Source organism: Denticeps clupeoides, chromosome 7, assembly GCF_900700375.1.
Source record: "Denticeps clupeoides chromosome 7, fDenClu1.1, whole genome shotgun sequence".
Classification (NCBI taxonomy): Eukaryota; Metazoa; Chordata; class Actinopteri; order Clupeiformes; family Denticipitidae; genus Denticeps; species Denticeps clupeoides.
This window is the reverse complement of record NC_041713.1, coordinates 21,778,419-21,797,049: the sequence shown is the minus strand read 5'-3', so window position 1 is coordinate 21,797,049 and position 18,631 is coordinate 21,778,419. Positions and strand designations below refer to the sequence as shown.

Genomic DNA, 18,631 nt, shown 5'->3' with positions numbered 1-18,631 from the left:
GGCCTGGTGTCAAGAAGGGCAGCAAAGAAGCCACTGTAGAGAGTACAGGGATTGGACTGCTGAGGACTGGGGTATTGTTATTTTCTCTGATGAAGCCCCTTTCAGATTGTTTGGGACATCTGGAGAAGAAAAGGTGGCACTACCATCAGTCCTGTCTCATGCCAACAGTAAAGCATCCTGAGACCATTCATGTGTGGAGCTGCATCTTATCCAAGGTAGTGGGTTCACTCACAATCAACCCCAAAAACACGGCCATGAATAAAGAACGGTACCAAAACATCCTCCAACAGCAACTTCTCCCAACCATCCAAAACTATCCATCCATTGAAACATGGGTTCATGGCCAGGGTTCGGACCTTAATCTAATGGATTGACTTGTGGTCAATCCTCAAGAGGCAGGTGGACAAACAAAAACCCACAAATTCTGACAAACTCAGTCAGGATTTGGCCCGAAACTGCATGTCAGGGCGAATTACAGAGGTCTTGAAAAACGGGCAAACAGTGCAAATATCAGTTCTTTGCATAAACGTGATATAAACAAACGCATTTGAAAATGCTTGTAATTATACTTCAGTACACCACGTAAACAACTGACAAAAAGATCTAAGAACACTGAAGCAGCAAAATTTGTGGAAACCATTTGTGTCATTCTCAAAACTGAACAGTAGGTGGTAGTAAGACTAGTGGGTAAGACAGTCGCAAAGACCACAAAGTCCCATGTTCAAACCCCACTTATTACCATTGTGTCCCTGAGCAAGACTCTTAACCCTGAGTGTCTCCAGGGGGACTGTCCCTGTAACTACTGATTCTATGGTGCTCTGGATAAGGGCGTCTGCTAAATGGTGTGAATGTAAATACAAACAAGGTGGGAGTGGGGCAGGGTGGAGTACCTGGCCAGTGCAGTCACAGAGTTGGCTGAAGGTGACAAACTCGTCCTCTTTACTGAACATACCCACAGCGGTCTTGGTGGGGAGCCCATCGGTGCCACGGTTGAACTCAAGTTTTCCTATATTATCAAAAAGTTTGGACAAATGTCTCTGAACCTAAGGGGAAAAAAACTAGAATCAATAACAATTTGATTAAAAGAAGAAAGGTATGCACAGATCAAACAGTCTTAGCAGAATTGCAATTGTAACTAACAAAATCACTTGCTGCAATTCTTCCTATTTGTGTTAGACGCGGATGTTTGCGTTGAAGAAAATAGCACTATCCATAATGAGCATATTATGAATCTGAATCAGCGATGCTCAACAATTTAATGCAAGTGTTACACTGCAGTGCAATTCTACCTGTTGTGGCTCGGTGCCGTTGGACAGTATGTCCAGCAAGTCAGCAGATGAGATGAAGTAGAACCGAGGGAAGGCCAGCCTCTTGGTATCCAGGTACTCTACCAGTGCTTTCTCACACAGAGCTAGCCTGCAGAAACACATAGGTCAGGTGTGTGTGTTTATACAGGGAAGAACAATTCTCACACATCACCATATAGGGCTTGACAAAATACCCAATCAATGATAACAAGAAAGAATATGTTCATGATAATAACAATTATACAGCTAGCACTGCTTAAAAAAAAAAAAAAAAAAAAGAATAAACACCTCCCCTGGATGTCCTCTAGTTTGTGAAATAGTCCAGGTTTGTTGGTGGCCTCAACAATATTGGGTGTTTTGTGAATGTTGTCAGCCAGCTCTTTAAAATCTGTGTCGATGCCTTCAAAGCGTCTGGAGTCCTGTGTAAAAATTACACAGTAAACCTCAATTAATCTAGAATCTGTATAAACTTATATAGAAACACAAAATTATGTTTGCACCATCAGTTTATATCGAACAAACACTCTGCCTTTTGCTTACCTCAGCTAACTGGGAACGAATGTCTTCAGAGCCAATAAATATGCTCTCCAGGTGAGACCAGGTCCTCTGTACCTCAAACCAAATGGAGATGACTGAATCAGCCGTGGAGAGCCGCTGCTGCCAGCCTGAAATCTCCTCTAGAAAGTGAGCAATGTGTTTGGAGGTCAAGAGGTTCTGAAGCTGGACTTGGTTGTCCTCCAAGGTCTCCATCAACTCCTCATCTGCCTTCAAAAGAGGCACGCTGGTGCGTGGGTGGGGCTCATAAGTGAGAACCATGCCTGACCAGGTTGCATCCAACTCAATCAGCACTTTCTCCATGGCCATCTCCTTCTCGGCTCGGTCAACAATGGCCCGTACTTCATCTTCGTAGTTATGCAACTCCAGCCGCAGGAGATCCGCCAGCGTGGTGCTCTCATCTACAGTCAGTCGAACTCCTGTAGCAGCCATCAGCTGGTGCCAGTGGCGCAGGTGGATGGCAGGGTTCTGCAGCTCCGCCACAGCCCGGAGCGAGGTGAGTGTGTTCCGCAGTGTGCCGTCCAGTCCAGAGAATGTGTCCCAGGCACGGACCTCTTTGTCCAGTGCAAGCAATTCACCACGCAGCCTCTTGCACTCTGCCTCTACCTGGTCCACATCCACTTCCCTCCAGCAAGTGCTCTTCCAAGCATTCAAACTGGACTGGACCAGAGTAACCAGGTCCCACAGTCCCTTCAGAAGTTCCGCCTCTCTGCGGCACTGCCGCAGTTGCCGATAGTCTGGGATGTTCACCTCGAACAAGCCGGCCGACTTCACCAGTCCAGCCATGGTAGACTCTTTGTCTAGTATCTGTCTGTGAGCCAGATCTAGCCTTCCATATGGATTTTCACAGTCAAATCTGCATAGAGAAAATAATTAACCAAGTGGCATCACCTCAGTTCATATAACATTTTTATTTATTTAATATGTACTTTATTGTTGTGACTGGATGGTGAAATGGTGCGGTCTCGTGTGCTTCCGTGTGGATCATTCCCTTTACCTGTGTCTGTGTCAGCACCCCTTGCTATGTGCTTCATGATGTATCATGTATGTGCTTTTGTGTAGATGTAATAATATATAGTCGGAACACTATGTTAGTTTACTCTTACATGATATCATTATAATATGCTTGGAGGTACAGCACTTCAGGCTGTGTCATACCTGAAGGGCCCAATTGTGCGGAAGGTCTCTCTAAAAGTATGCTGGTCCACATCAAAGGAGGCACACCTCCTGCGGAGACTGGCCACCTCACTGACTTGCAGTGGTGCCACCTGCTGCTTTACTAGCACTACCTGCTTCTTAAGCTCCATCCACTGGTCTGGAAGTTCCTGGAAGCACAGAACAATGAAAAAATTAATGTCAATGTGAACCATGACTCCATGCTTCTTGCTGCTGAGCTATACAATGTCACAAAAGCTGCATCGGGGTGCTGGTCGCTATGACTACCTGCAATTGTTTGTATGCGAGGTCTGGAAGTTCCTGCTCATAAGACCTGAGGAGCTTGATGGTATCCTGCAGGGGTTCGAACATGGTGTCTGTGCTGCCTTCCCTTCCTTTCACTGCCTTCAGATGACCCATGACTTCCACCAGGCCATCGTAGTCACCCTCTGTCACCATCCTGCCAATCCCAGCCCGAGTAGCAGTGATGAACTCCGCCAGCTCTGAGAGACTATTCCAGACAGACAGACGAGTACAATTAACAGTACAAAAGATCAATTGATCAATTGATATTGATATATATGACAGTGTTAAACATTAAATTAACATGCAGTTTTTTTTATCTTAAAAACTAAACAGAATGATTGAAATTACTTGTTGGTGACGTGGTCTATGAGATGTTGCTTGAACATGAAGCTCCATTTTTTGACAATATTCAGTAGGCTGCTCTTGAAGGCATGACCATCAACTCTTAGCCAACCCTGGAACACGTGGACAGGTTCGAGCTGCTGTAGCTGCTCATAGAGCTGCTCGTAGTGGTCCACCTGCTTGCGGAACTGTTCTAATGTGGGTGGGGTCTCGGGGATGCCGTGCTCCTCATTGGCCTCGATCTCCTCCCCTGTGAGCGCACGGCCATACAGGAGGAACTGCCACATGAACTCTTTGCGGTCTTCTACATAGAGGTAGGCATAGCGCTCCAGCGAGTCCCGATGCTCGCAGCAGCAAGCAGTGGCTGACTGCACACGATCGTTCATCAGACGACGCATCTCTACAAGCTCTGCCATGTTCTCTATGTCCGCCTATGTCCACAAAGCAAGAGACAAATGAGACAGGAGTAATACCAGAGCATAAACAACTTCAAGGACATCAGAAGCAATTATACAGCAGGTTTGAATTTGGAATGAGATTTAAATTTAGTGGTGACAAGCAATAAAAACCACACCTGGTAATGAGGGAAGCCGCTATGTTCGGACAGGCGGGGCACCAGAGAGGAAATCCTGAAGATGTCATTGATGAGGCCCTCAATCAGCTCAGAAAAGCCATCTGCCACTCCAGTCTCCAAAGATGGCTGAAAGACCACCTCAGGAGGCTGCAAGTCCAACTGCACCTCGAACAGGGGCGCTAGACCAGGCTTATTGTCTGGGTTGAGCAAACAGAAAAAGGAGCTTCAGGTGATGTTCTGTGTTCTTGTCACCAAAAAAAAAAAACATACCTGTGTTTTTGATGAAGAACATCATTGAACACTCAATGCTGCTGAAGAATCCATAGAGAAGCATTTCGTCTACATAATCCACGTACGACTTCCACTCCGGCGATGTGCCGTCAGCTTTGAATAGCTTCAAATTACTCTGAAACATGAAATGCCGAGCTGAAACATGCCCATTACAAACAGAACGCCATTTGAAGAAGGTTTCTGGCCTAATTGTTTTGAATCTATGAATACTCTGTAGAAGAACAGCATGTACTGATGGTTCACCTACTACGATACAAATGTTTGGGTCCTGACCTCAAGCAGACTGTGGATCTGGGCTCCAGCGCTCCGAATGTCACCATAAAGCCTCTCCAGTCTGTCCCTCCTGTCCTCCAGACCCAACAGCGTATCTACCCTGCTTTCCTTCCTCTCGAACACGGGGCTGACCCACTTCTTCATGATCGCCTGGATCTGCTCTACATTGTCCTTGGCTCTTTGCAGGCTCTCCCACAGCTCCTGTACACTGTCACGAACCTTTTGGATATACTGCCACACTCCTGTCAAATTCAGAAGCAGGGCTGAATAAGATTATAGAATTTCTTTTGTTCATTTATTCCATGTATTTCACTAAACTGATAGACAAACCCATAATTTCAGAAAGCTTAACATTCAGCATTCAGTTAGAGATTTTCTTTGAGATTCTTCAAGAGTGTATATGTGATGTAAAGTAAAATGCAAACACTTTGCAGCTTTGAACATTTCTAGGGATAGAAATGTTTTTCTTAAACGGCAGAACATAAGGACACAAACAAAGACTAACCTTCACTGGTCCAGCTGATGGACTCCTCAGCTTTACAGAGCTCATTATTGATTTCTCTGAGCTGATCCTGGATCAATGGACGTTCTACCTCCAGTACAGAGCAAACAACCTTGTTGTACCAGTTGGTCACCAGCTCCAGGTTGGTCACATAGTTCCAGAACACCTCCTTTTTGGAGAAGATCTCTGCTGCACAATCTGGGATCTCCATTTGCTGCTCCTTTAGGTACTTGACCTCCACCAGAACTGAAACTAACTACAGCAAAAGCACCAATATTACGGTATTATACAGATAATGTAAGGGTTCATACGGCAGTCTGTACCACTTCAGATAACAATTCATGAACTTAACATAAATTGTAGGTATTCTGCTGGGGAAAAAATAAAGGGTTGTCTATCTGTCTTTCAGTATCAAAAATGTCAGGCTTGGAATGAATGTGCTTTTAAGAGTTATCGTTTTAGACGACAAACATCCATTAAACGTGAGTAAAAGTGGTGGTTGTTATGATGAACGGCACAGCTATACTGCAGTAGGCAAGCAATGACCTCTCACCTTTGCCGAGAGCCTCTTAACCCTGGGGTACTTAAACGTACTGAGGTGGCCCTGGTGAGCCTGTTATGTGTTGCGCACCTGTGGGCTGAAGTTGACTGAAAGGAGCTGTGTTCTCTGGTCCCTCTGCATGAGCGGTTGATTGAGGTTGTACTCTGATATCTCCCCGACGGACTTGGTCCACGTCTCATACAGCTTATCGGAGTAACTGTGAGAAACAAATCATTTAGTCAAAGCAGCACCAACATCCTAACTTGAGGCAACCCAAAAGCAAACAACACTTCCATCCTATCGTACACAAGTCAGCATACCATTTATGACCTGCAATTATTAAGGTATTAATAATTAATGGTATTATAAACCATAATGTCCATTCTACAAAAGAGTCATTAATACATATGTATTAAAAAGTTGATCCAGGCAATTGGAAGGACAATTTGTCATGGAAATAATGATTCAACATCAGTATGTTAACTGTAGCAGATCAAGAGAGGAGAGATGACTCTTTACGGACTTTTTTTCTTTTGTTGTACATTTACAATATGACATACAGTAGAGGCCAAACGTTTGGACACACCTTCTCATTCAATGTTTTTTCTTTATTTTCATGACCATTGATTGGTTGGTTGATTCTCACTGAAGGCATCAAAACTATGAATGAACACATGTGGAGTTATGTACTTAACAAAAAGTGGAGACCTGGCCTCCACAGTCACCGGACCTGAACCCAATCCAGATGGTTTGGGGTGAGCTGGATCGCAGAGTGAAGGCAAAGGGGCCAACAAGTGCTAAACACCTCTGGGAACTCCTTCAAGACTGTTGGAGAAGCATTTCAGGTGACGACCTCTTGAAGCTCATCGAGAGAATGCCAAGAGTGTGCAAAGCAGTAATCAGAGCAAAGAAACTAGAATATAAAACATATTTTCAGTTATTTCACCTTTTTTTGTTAAGTACATAACTCCACATGTGTTCATTCATAGTTCTGATGCCTTCAGTGAGAATCTACAATGTAAATGGTCCTGAAAATAAAGAAAACACATTGAATGAGAAGGTGTGTCCAAACTTTTGGCCTGCTCTGTATGTCACATCCAATTACTCTCTGTTCTTCATCTTTATGGAATAAGTAATTTATAAATTGATTTATAACTCCGGCCATTCCCTCCCTGTGTCATGTGGCTGGTTACTATTACAGTGTGTCAGGTGTACTTGGGGAGCAGGTGTGTTAAACCTTGTATTTGGCTCTCAGCGTTTTATCAGGACAGGTTCCACACAGAACAGGTCTGGCCATTGTCCATTAAGGAAGTTGAGAGCATGTGATCAGTGTCATATCCAGAAGCTGTCTTATAAAAAGAGACATAAGATTGCTGCCAGCATTGCTGCAGAGGTTGAACAGGTCGGGGGTCATAATGTCAGAGCTCCGACCAGATGACACTCACAGCATCAAATTGGTCTACAAGGAAGCTTCTGATGAGGCCAAGATAAACTTGTTTTGTCTAGATGGAACTGCGTGAGTGCTGGTGGCACTGGGAAGCTACAGTTCACTGAGGGAACTATGAATGCCAACATGTACCATGACATACTGGTGTACTCACTTTTGTTGCCAGCGGTTCAGCCAGTGAGTTTAGGTATTTTGAGGGGACAGCAAACATACAGCTTTATACAAGCAGTATCAAAGTGGCATTTCTTGAGTGTTGTTGTCCCAAGGAAATGTGAGGGACGTACTCACTTTTGTGAGATATATGTGATAATATAATATAGTATTGTGTATGTTACATGCGTATACTACTCACCTTTTAAGGAGTTCTCCAATTTCCTCATACTTCTGGAATGTTCCCTTTGCTTCAACTGACTCCATACACCTAATCAGATTACAGCAAAATGGAGTCAGTAGTACTACTGTTAACAGTCAGCATTTAAACTGTATTGTTAATTGGTGAATCCCATTGTATCATCAACTCACGGGTGCGTGATGTATCGGAAGTTGTGGAAGGAAGTGTGAATACGCTCCTGCAACTGCTGGACCCATTTTAAACCTCCAGAGATAGGTGGCATGTTCTTGCTGTCAGCCGCATAACCTATGTGAACAGAAAATGTGGGTAACACTGTAGGTTGTTCCATCCCTCTGACATTATCCTAGGGCTGTGGTTAATTTATAGAATTGATGGCAGTGTGATGGTGGGTTGGTTGGTTTGTGATTTGATCTAAAATTTGCCTCTGGTTTTAGAGGATGAAGCTTAAAAAAAAAAAAAAAAGCTTACAAAGACTCCATGTTCAATAACGAACTTGTTGAATTCGTATGTGAAATGGCCACTTTCTCTCTGGTAATTTATGATTGAAGTCTCCTCACCAAGCTGCCCCTCCTGCTGCATGCGTTCTCTGTAGAGCAGCAGGCAGATGTCCAGCTCAAGGCTGAACATGTGAATCAGAGCGGGGTATTTTTCCTGAGCTTTGCAAGCCACCATGGGTCGGGTAAGCAAGGTGCCAAACTTTTCCAACACCTAGAAAATGCAAATTCTACTTAAAAAACGTTTTTAACATTTTAAGAGTTCTGTTTCAAGACTGAGCAATCACCACAAACATGGCTGCCTTCACTTACCTTGAAGGCCTGCTCAAGCCCTGAAGCATCATTGAAGGCCTGTTCAAACACTGCACCAAGAGACCGATCCGCATTCTCCACTTTTTGGAAGAACTTACAAGCATCCACATCAAAGTCCTGCACACCAGGCAAAGGGTTACATTTCATCAGAGAAGAGTTCATGCAGCATCACATACAACTCATACAAACATTCAGAACCTTGTTAGAAACGTCCAGGCAGTCAGATGTCTTCTCTGAGAAGATTCTGTATGTCTCTGTGAAGTCCTGGTGTAACCACAGCACCCTCTGACTGAGGGATCTCCCCTGGATGCCCCCAAACTCCATCTTCTCCAGTTTCTTCAGCTCCACCACAGTCAGCTGTATTTTCTGCAACAGGACAGGATTTAACCGGGTGAAACATAGTCTCAACAATACGATGTGTCATCAATATGTATTTATATGATTACTGATTTATCTCCTAACACTTTTACCTACATTTCGAACAAAAAATGTGATCATGCATAAAGGTTCACCTCAACAGTCTGCAGTCTTTGAACGAAGCGGTCCAATCCAGCAAATACCATGTTGGAGGGAAAGGCCCAGGGCTTGATCTGCCTGTCGCCACTCTGGTACTGACTGAGGCAGCCCTTGCTCTCCTCAAATGTCTGCTTGAAATGTTGCAGGAAGTCCAGGGCTGTCCTGGCCTGAGTTAGGTTTTCTACAGCATCACCCTTCAGGATATCCTGAGGGTTCAGGAAGCTTATAGCCTATCAAGAGGACAGCATTAAATAAGAGAAAATGGAACTCAATTAACAAAATACAAATTTATCAGTGCTTTTTTGGCTATTAACATTTTGTTCATTAAATAACACATTTTATTACATTTATAATAAAATTACATTTATTACATTTACATATACATACACATTTACATATATTACATTTATAATAAAATACATTTTCTATAAAAAAAAAAAAACACAATAATCATAATCTTCAAAATGTCAAAATGGCACTTTTTCATATAAGTGCAGCAGTGTTTACAGTGTGTAAAATTGTGCCAGTAAAATATTACTCCCAGTAATTACAATATAGAAAACTCCTCTGGTCGTACCTGCTGGATGAGGAGGTTGCAGGTCTCTTGCAGAAGAACGATGAGTCTGGGAGGTGTGCTGTAATATTGAGAGTTGGCCCACACCAGGCACACTGTGTGCATCAAGGGTACAATATGACCTTTGACCTCATTTAACTCAGCGTTTGTGAGATCGTCAAAATTTTGCTCCAGTGGCTTCAAGTGGATGCTGATGTCCTTTGCTTCTTCCAGAGCTGAAACAACAGCCAAAGTCATCACTTTGCTTGGACAGGAAGCCTGCAGTGCCTGGGGCAGTGGTGGCCTAGCGGTTAAGGAAGCGGCCCCGTAATCAGAAGGTTGCCGGTTCTAATCCCGACCCGCCAAGGTGCCACTGAGGTGCCACTGAGCAAAGCACCGTCCCCACACACTGCTCCCCGGGCGCCTGTCATGGCTGCCCACTGCTCACTCAGGGTGATGGGTTAAATGCAGAGGACAAATTTCACTGTGTGCACCGTGTGCTGTGACAATCACTTCACTTTTAAATTATTGCCATTATCTCTTACCTGCCATGACATGCTGATGCATTTTCTGGAAGGTAGGATAGTAACTGCTCTCTATCTTATCCAGCAGTTCTGTAACTTTGACAACTTTAGAGGATTTAAACTGGTTGCTGATGGACTCCAGGTCACAATATCTAAACAGGGTAAATGAGTTAGAGCTCATTAACAACAGAACATCAGGTTATATGGCACCGTAAGTAAATGTAAATGCATGCACATATTCTTTTCTGACAAGTAACCTATGTTAGGGTTGGCCTGAAGTAAAACCTTCCATCTATACTGAATGTGCTGGTTATAAACTATAAAAATAAAGAAGCCTTTACACCAACCTGTTCCTCCAAAAGAGCAGCTCTTCATGAGGCATTGGGTTCCCCCCCTCCAACAGAACCTCAGATGAGTCCTTCTTGAGAACATCCTGGATCTGATTACTCCACTCAATCACCATGGACTCAATGGAGTAAATTAACCCTTCGTCAAACAATGCCCCGCTACAAAAAAATGAATAATTACATTGTTTAAAAATGTACAGTGTTTTACTGGTCTCTGCTGAGAGTAAAATCAGGCCATGTACCTCTTGTCCAGTCTCTCTAAGCCCAGAGGCAGAGGCAGCAGAGTCCTGCCTTGAACCTTCCCCACCATCACAGACACGCTGGCCCTCAGAGACTGGATGTGCCGCATGATGTCCTGGGAGACTACTTGAGGCCAGTGGCGGTGGTTCTTTGGGTTGGACAGCACAGGAACCATGACCTGCATAAGAAAGTGGATTATGTCACTGTGCATCAGTGTAATGCAAGATTACAGCACACGGTAGATAGAATGCAAACAACAGAACACAATGAGGATAAATAGCAGAAAAACGAAATAGAAAACAATTGCTGTGAGTTATTATATCTACATAGACAAGGCGAGAGGGGGGAAACAATCTGGGCAAGGATTTATTTAAATAAATCTACTATAATACAGCCCCAATACTGTGGGCTGTAACCTGTGGTGCAAATGGCAGGAACATGTCTGGTATTTGAATCAGGAACTGAAAATGGGCAAAGGATTAAAAAAAACAAAAGGAATCTAAATCCTCTATTTCGTTGATGGCCAGCAGTTATGATTCCCAGATACAGTGGGTACGTATCCTCCAAATACTGGGTGTTGAGTCTGAGCTGTTCAACCTAGTTAAGGTGAGGCCTCCAGCGGTCAATCAGCATAATCTCCAGAAAGAAGTTCTCCTTTGTGGCGAAGAGGTCAACACTCGCCCGCCTGTACGCCTCCCACAGCTGGGTCACCACCATGCTCTGGAGTTTCCACTCTCCATACTGAGGGTTCCTTCTGGACAACAAATCTGCGCCCGTGAGTTGCCGTGACAGGAACCGAGTGCTGCTCCACAGCGCCAGCTCTGTGAAGGAAATTGAGAGCACGGTGCTCAGCAGTAAACGTGACCTTGTGATAGGGGCCCAATGACCAACACTGAGGGTGGCACGCCCTCTGGTGGCCAGATTGTGGCCTGCAGGGAGAGCGTTGTGCTTGTGCCGGCCGGCCTCACAAGTGAGGCGTGAACATTTTTATTTAGTGAAGGGGGACACTGACACTGGACACTGGACCTTGGATTTTCGAGCCAACTAATGGTGCTTGTCCTGGGCTTGTCAAAAATGTCTCCAGTCTCTTCAAATCTTTTTTCATCCTCTGTATTTGATGCTGATAATGTAACAGGCCTGGAGAGTATTCTTGCTGTAAATGCAAATCTAGGGTGGTAGTAGCCTAGTATGTAACACACTCGCCTATGAACCAGAAGACCCAGGTTCAAACCCCACTTACTACCATTGTGTCCCTGAGCAAGACACTTAACCCTGTGTGACGTAAATGTAAATGTAAAAAAATGCAGTTGGGAGGTTAAGTTGTGTAAAATAATGAGTTTCTATTTTGCTGTGTATATTATTTGTTGATTAAGATAGAGCAATATTTCTTACAATGCATCAGGAAAGTATTCAGAGTGCATTACATTTTCCACACTTTGTTATGTTACAGCCTTATTCCAAAATGGATTAAATGCATGAGTTGTACACACATCACCCCACAAGTTTACTTGAGGTTTTGGCAAATCATTAAAAATAAAAAACTGAGAAAGCACATGAGTAGTCACAGCCTTTGCCATGAAGCCTAAAATTGCTCAGATGCCTCCTGTTTCCCCTGATCATCCTTGAGATGTTTCTGCGGCTTAATTGGAGTCCAGCTGTAGAAAAACCAGTGTATTGGACCTGATTTGGAAATGCACACATCTGTATATATAAGGTCCCACAGTTGACTGTTCTTGTCACAGCAGAAACCACGCATGTCACTGTTTTCTGGGTGAATCTCGGATCCATGTGGGCTCCAGTAGGTCTCCTGCCATTTTTGTGGTGACTGTGGTGTAAAACAACAGAATATTCATCTGAAAAATCCACCTTCTTTCACTTTTCCAGCGTCCATCCTTTTAGCAAGCTGTGGGCCACATGGTTTTTAAATTGTCTTTTGTTATGTGGTGGCTTCTGGGCACTGATTCGACCATAAAAAATGTGGGTAACACTGTAGGTTGTCCCATTCTTCTGTTCAGGTTGACACAGGGACTTCAGGTGACCAGGTCTCGTGGAGCTCTGCTGTAGTGGAAGATGGGCTGGCCTTGAATTCTCGAGCCAACAAATGGTCCTCTCGAGCAGTTGTCTTGTGGGGTCTGCCTGACCTGGGCTTGTCAAAAACATCTCCACTCTCTTCAAATCTTTTTTTATCCTCTGTACTGGACGCTGGGACACATTGAAGGTGTCTCCCACATCAGCCGTGGATCTGGTCTTCAGCCTCTTGATAATAAACACTTTAGTCTCAGAGTGAATGTTCTATTTGCAGTAGATGTGAAGGTCTAGTGTACTGGGGGTCTTTTATACCTACCTGACACCTAATTGATCCGTTATTAGTCACAGATGATGCTCATATGACAAGGCGACAACACTTAAGTCTTTGCAAAAATGGACTCGATGGGCTTTACCAGCTTTGAATATTAGAATACTTTTTGACAGTTTCGTTTGGCAGTGAAACGTTATTACAAAAGCTGTTGGGAATAAAATGAGACATTTCTTATATATTTCACTTGAGGTCAATTTGTACACAAGCAACAAGACCTTTGTCAGGGACTGAATGTTACGCCAAACTGGGGCAGTGGTGGCCTAGCGGTTTAGGAAGCGGCCCCGTAATCAGAAGGTTGCCGGTTCTAATCCCGACCCGCCAAGGTGCCACTGAGGTGCCACTGAGCAAAGCACCGTCCCCACACACTGCTCCCCGGGTGCCTGTCATGGCTGCCCACTGCTCACCCAGGGTGATGTGTTAAATGCAGAGGACAAATTTTGGTGTTGTGTTTTATTTACACTACAACTTGAACTATAAAGGGACTAAACTTTTACACATTTTTAAGTTACATTTTAAAACAGCAATAGTTTAAAAAAAAAGACACTACAGAGTGTTACATTTTGTAGTGTTGATTTTTGTTTGCTCCCTGGGTACCTTTTCTGGCTGCCCACTGCTCAACACACTCACACACACACACACACACAAACGCCCCCAACATTATGCCGCCCTGGGCAACCCATGTCGCCCGTATCGAATACCGCCACTGATTGCTGCTCAAGGAACGAGTGCCACATGCGCCCACAATCTCTAACAAGTTTTCAGTTCCCATTTATGCTTTATATAGATGAGGAGTGGCTGTTGGTCAGCATTGCTGTCTTGAAGGTAAAGGGATTGTCATTGTGAAACACAGCACAGCCAGTGGCGGTATCTGTCATGGGCGACATGGGCGGTTGCCCAGGGCAGCATCGTGGTGGGGGCGGTATCACAGGCATCGCAATTTTCTTTTGCGCGTGCCTATGCTGCCCTGACATCATGATTGCATGGCCACTGATAATAAACAGGTCACAAAGTAAAACACCACGCTGAGATGGCTTCTTATTCAAATTTTCAGTTCCACCTTAAATACCGCTCAGCAGGCTGCAATATCTATATAGAGGCTAAAAGCCAAAAATCTGTTTCAGAAATAAAGAACATTTTAAATCTGAAAATGGTGATGATCTCTGTGCCCACTCAACATCCTGCACTATTAGGAATGGTATCAAGTGTTACCTGTCTGGCCCTGAACATTATACGAGCTCTCAACTGGCTATACGAGCTCTCAACAACCACAACACTTCATAGAACTATAATACACTCCAGCACTTTCAGTTCCAATCACTTCTGGACTCAATCCCCCCAGAATTTTTGCACAAACTTTTTTTTATTTTTTTACTTTTGCACAATTTTTACTTTTTACTTTGACTTCACTTATTTACACACCTTCACCCTGCCTGTTAAAAACATAAAAGTGTAATATATTGGTTCACTGTATACTTGCAATATTTGCAATGGATTGGATTGGTGAATTGTATTCTTTTACAAAAAAAACTGCAGATTAAAAGCTCCAGGCCACTGAAAACTCACTTGTTAAGGGTAAAATATCAACATTTTTCAGTGTAAAATTGACCTGGGAACTTTGCTCATGTGCACATAGATTTATGACGAATACGGGCATTTCTGTGTAAAATTAATAGTATTGCATCCTGCAGAGCAAAATTTAAGGTGGAACAGGCAATTCAAATAAGGAGCTGACTTCACTGCCCTAAGTTCACACCCACATACACAGGACGTGAGTGTGAGGTGCTCGGGGTGCCTGCTGCTGATGCTGCTGGGCTGAAGTCTCGCACCTACCAAGGCTGTGCTGTTAAATAAAACACATTCCATAATATTGTCAATCGAAGCTCATTATGTCACAATTCATTTAAATAAATAAATGACAGAAAGAAAATGGTCTGTTCATTTACATAGAGGTTTTACAATAAAATATGTTAATATATAATTCTGAATGTGTTTAGTGTTTCTGTGTGTGTGTGTCTGGATGGGCTTGAGCAACTGTCACAGGTCACGCATCCGGAGCAAAAAGTCAGTTCTGGCCAATCAGCATCCAGAACCACGTACTCACGCACTGGATCTCATGGAGCCGCTATCAATATGAACAACTGCAGTATATTATTCTATATTATGTATTATATATTATTATTTTGTGGATTTTTCGTGCCCGGTCCCCGACGTACCTCCTCCAGGAGCCCGTGCAGGTGCTCCAGGGGGGAGCAGGTCATGGTTCCGAGCAGGATCTCGCTCCTCACGTTGTCCGCGGTCAGCGCCACGCGTCTCCGCTTCCTGAAGTGGACCTGCCGCGCCTTCCCGCACACGGCCGGGAAGCGGCCCCCGGCGAGAAGTTGCCCGTCGGGGCTCAGGGTCACCACCAGCGTGCCCGACTCGGGCGTGTCCAAGAACTCCCGGACCGCCCGCCGGTGCTCCTCCGCCGCCATGCACTTCTGCCACAGGTCGGTCTTCAGGTTCAGCGCCGTCAAGGCGTAACTGCGAACGAAGTCCAGCCGGCCGTCGGCCGCGTCCTCCATGGCCGCCGCGGAGCTGGACCGTGATTGTGCGCCGGTTTCCATGGGAGTTGCGCGACGCTCCCTAACAGGCGTCGGGCCGGTTTGCATAGAAAGGCCGTCACGTCCCGGCGCCAGTGTTTGTTGGTAACCAGGCCTCCCACGCTGACCGCCCTCCCCCATGCTCTTGTCCAAGCAAACATTAAATCGTTTTATAGCGTTTCCATTCATTTGTCACTCCTTCGTGTTTACTTACTACACTTACAATCCCACTTACTACCATTGTAGCATTGTCTCTGCATTACTTTGCACAGTTCTATATCAAGAAGTGATGCGGCACACCCAGGGTGAAGGGTGATGGCTTCTGACCCCTGCGACCCTTGTGTGGTTTAGCATTAGTGAGCATTTTTAACAGAAAACTTTCACATTTCCTACTTCACTGTAACTGGATGATGGCACGTGTCCTTCTTTTTGTTCAGCTGCTTCTATAAACCTATAAGGGTGGTAGTAGCCTGGTGGGTAACGCCTATGAACCAGAAGACCCAGGTTCAAACCCCACCTACTACCATTGTGTTCCTGAGCAAGACACTTAACTCTGAGTGTCTCCAGGGGGGGACTGTCCCTGTAACTACTGATTGTAAGTCACTCTGGATAAGGGCGTCTGATAAATGCTGTAAATGTAAACCACATAAATGTTTAATTTACACATTTAGGGCCTGTTTAAAACCTGTTAAATTCCTAAAAGTCCATTATTTATTAATTAGCGTGAATTCCGGCTCAAAGGATTTATGTTCGTTCTCCCTCCTACCGTCTGGCCGTCATTGTACACAAAAATGTTACTTTTATCCTGTAGAGATAACCTATACAGTATTTAAGTTTTAGTTTTAGTTAGTATAGTTTAGTGTGTGTGTGTGTGTGTATATATATATGTATTAGATGTGGTCATAGATTAATTACCTTAATCTAGACGTTTGATTTCACATTTCGAAGACCCCTACAGTGCAATTCGGCTAGGTATACATCCGCGCTAAAATATCAAGGTGCAAGTCATCATAGTGTAGCGGTTCTTCTTCTGCATTGTGTAACTTTTTGATTTCGTTTCTTGAACCACAAATGATGAGCTGACACCCAAGAGATTTTCTGTGCAAAGAGTATTCTGTACAAAAAGCAAAATAAAAGTCTTTAGGAAATAAGAAACTAAAAGACACAAGAAAGAAGAAATATACTTATAAATCTAGTGTAACCATTTAACTCCGGCACAATAGCTTGCGTAGTATAGACCCAGCTCCCAACCCAACTTTGTGAATAGATTAACGGCGATATTTTTTTTATCGCCCGATAAGAGTCTCATATTAAGGCAGCACATTAACGCCGGTAACGGCCCACCACTAATGTATATATATTATGATTGCAGTACGAGGGGTCTGTGTGAAACTTTATTTCAATACACGTTATGCTGTGTATACTGTTGTACTGACAATAAAACATTCTTGAATCTTGAATTTCCTATTTGGGATTTTTTGGTTTCTGGAGGTTGAACTCCATCCCTGGTGAGAAGGTGGGTGTCTCAAGGTGGTGTAAGGATGGGTAGTGGCCCATTTCCGCATTCTCAGCAGGCATCTCAGCTGGCTACTCTCATGTACTAGACATGCCCTCAGACGGTGCAGGTTATCAAGTGCTCTGGGCCACTACTAGGCCATTTTCATTCTTCAGGCTTTGGTGAGTGGCCAAGACCAACAGGCCATGGCATGGCTGCCGGTGAAACAGGATATTAGGTTCGTTATGGCTGTCTGGGGACATACAGAATGACATGAACAACAGATTCTTTTTCACACGTTTGGTGCTCTAATAAAAAATTGGATGATCCCTTAAACAGAGCTTTTATGTCCTTTCTTGACTCATTTTGTGTGGTAGGCCCTTCCCATCACTGTGGACACACTCTTGATCTGGTTCTAAGTGTGGGCGTTGTAAATGAAACGCTGAACCTGAATCTCTTCTTAATCACACTTAACGTGAGCTCAGGCTCAGGATACCGTGAGCATCACATCTTCACTAATTCCATGTGCTGAAAGGGAATTAAACGTTCTCCTGCAACCTTCTCCTGTCACCCAGATTCTGACTTACAACCAGAAGCAGACAACCTGGACACATTACTCTGCGGAACCTCAATCGCGTAGAAATTTACCCGTGAGCGTCAAAAAAAAACTGCTGCAAAACAGAACTTCGTCTCCCATGAGGCCTTGGGTGTAGAGTAACAGTCGTGGACCCGATGCAGCGCTGAAGAAACATGGGAGATGTAGTTTTTTTCCCACTATTCACAGCATGTCTAAATACAAAAAAAAACAAAAAAACTATTTTCTCCTCTTCCACTTTCATGTATTAGTAAAGTGTACTGCTTATTTAATGAAGACACACACACAATTAATTCCATGAATTACATTTTGAAAGAAATTATTAGGTGCATATGGCAGCCTAAATCGTTCCATTTCATAGATCCTCAGTGAGGCAGGCTCTGGAACCCGAGCTTCAAGAAATTGTCAGCTAGCAGTGTTTGGGTCACCAACTCAGTTACAGCGAGTGCAACACAATTAAAATATATTCTATATCCATATGTCTATTATATTTGTTTATGATGGCAGCATCCATACTTATGAAAAAGTAAAAGTGAAGTGATTGTAAAACACAGCACACGGTGACACAACGAAATGTGTCCTCTGCTTTTAACCACCACCCTTGGTGAGAAGTGGGCAGCCATGAGAGGAGCAGCGTGTGGGGATGGGGTATGGCTATACCATATGGGGATGGTGTCGGGTATATTATTCCTATTGGGATTTATACGTGGCATTGCAAAAGAGCAAAGAAAAGGGAAATGTTGAATTCACAAAAGGGAGGTAAAAAGAGAATTCTATTATATAACCTAACCAAATATATCACAGGAAAGCTGAAAATTAAACATTTAAACAATCAAATTAAAATAAATTAAAAAACACACCCATGTCACTGGCCGTAGTATATGATAAACAAACAAATAAATAAATACATTTGAAATAAATAAATCTATTCACCAAATTATCAAGCGATTTGAGTCTCCGTCATCATGGCAA

The 18,631-nt window shown here is 43.8% G+C and overlaps 1 protein-coding gene across 2 annotated transcripts in view; it reads right to left on the bottom strand.

The window, feature by feature from the left end:
• The window catches only part of LOC114794329 (dynein heavy chain 9, axonemal-like), a 40,390-nt gene extending 24,830 nt beyond the window's left edge, over positions 1-15,560 (bottom strand). Inside the window, exons 1-23 of one of the 2 annotated variants that reach the window (XM_028986817.1) lie at positions 15,204-15,560; positions 10,634-10,809; positions 10,392-10,550; positions 10,066-10,196; positions 9,545-9,756; positions 8,964-9,197; positions 8,650-8,817; positions 8,452-8,568; positions 8,203-8,353; positions 7,816-7,930; positions 7,646-7,714; positions 5,937-6,063; positions 5,309-5,561; positions 4,804-5,045; positions 4,510-4,645; positions 4,240-4,436; positions 3,672-4,096; positions 3,306-3,528; positions 3,021-3,187; positions 1,848-2,718; positions 1,596-1,726; positions 1,290-1,416; positions 891-1,043 (exon numbers count right to left, since the gene is read on the bottom strand). In XM_028986817.1, coding sequence (XP_028842650.1) covers positions 891-1,043; positions 1,290-1,416; positions 1,596-1,726; positions 1,848-2,718; positions 3,021-3,187; positions 3,306-3,528; positions 3,672-4,096; positions 4,240-4,436; positions 4,510-4,645; positions 4,804-5,045; positions 5,309-5,561; positions 5,937-6,063; positions 7,646-7,714; positions 7,816-7,930; positions 8,203-8,353; positions 8,452-8,568; positions 8,650-8,817; positions 8,964-9,197; positions 9,545-9,756; positions 10,066-10,196; positions 10,392-10,550; positions 10,634-10,809; positions 15,204-15,551 — 4,932 coding nt within the window. In that variant the 5' untranslated portion in view covers positions 15,552-15,560. Of the gene's footprint in view, positions 1-890; positions 1,044-1,289; positions 1,417-1,595; positions 1,727-1,847; positions 2,719-3,020; positions 3,188-3,305; positions 3,529-3,671; positions 4,097-4,239; positions 4,437-4,509; positions 4,646-4,803; positions 5,046-5,308; positions 5,562-5,936; positions 6,064-6,432; positions 6,484-7,645; positions 7,715-7,815; positions 7,931-8,202; positions 8,354-8,451; positions 8,569-8,649; positions 8,818-8,963; positions 9,198-9,544; positions 9,757-10,065; positions 10,197-10,391; positions 10,551-10,633; positions 10,810-15,203 lie in introns of those variants that run through there. The other variant, XM_028986818.1, reaches the window with a different exon arrangement.
• Positions 15,561-18,631: the final 3,071 nt, after the last annotated feature.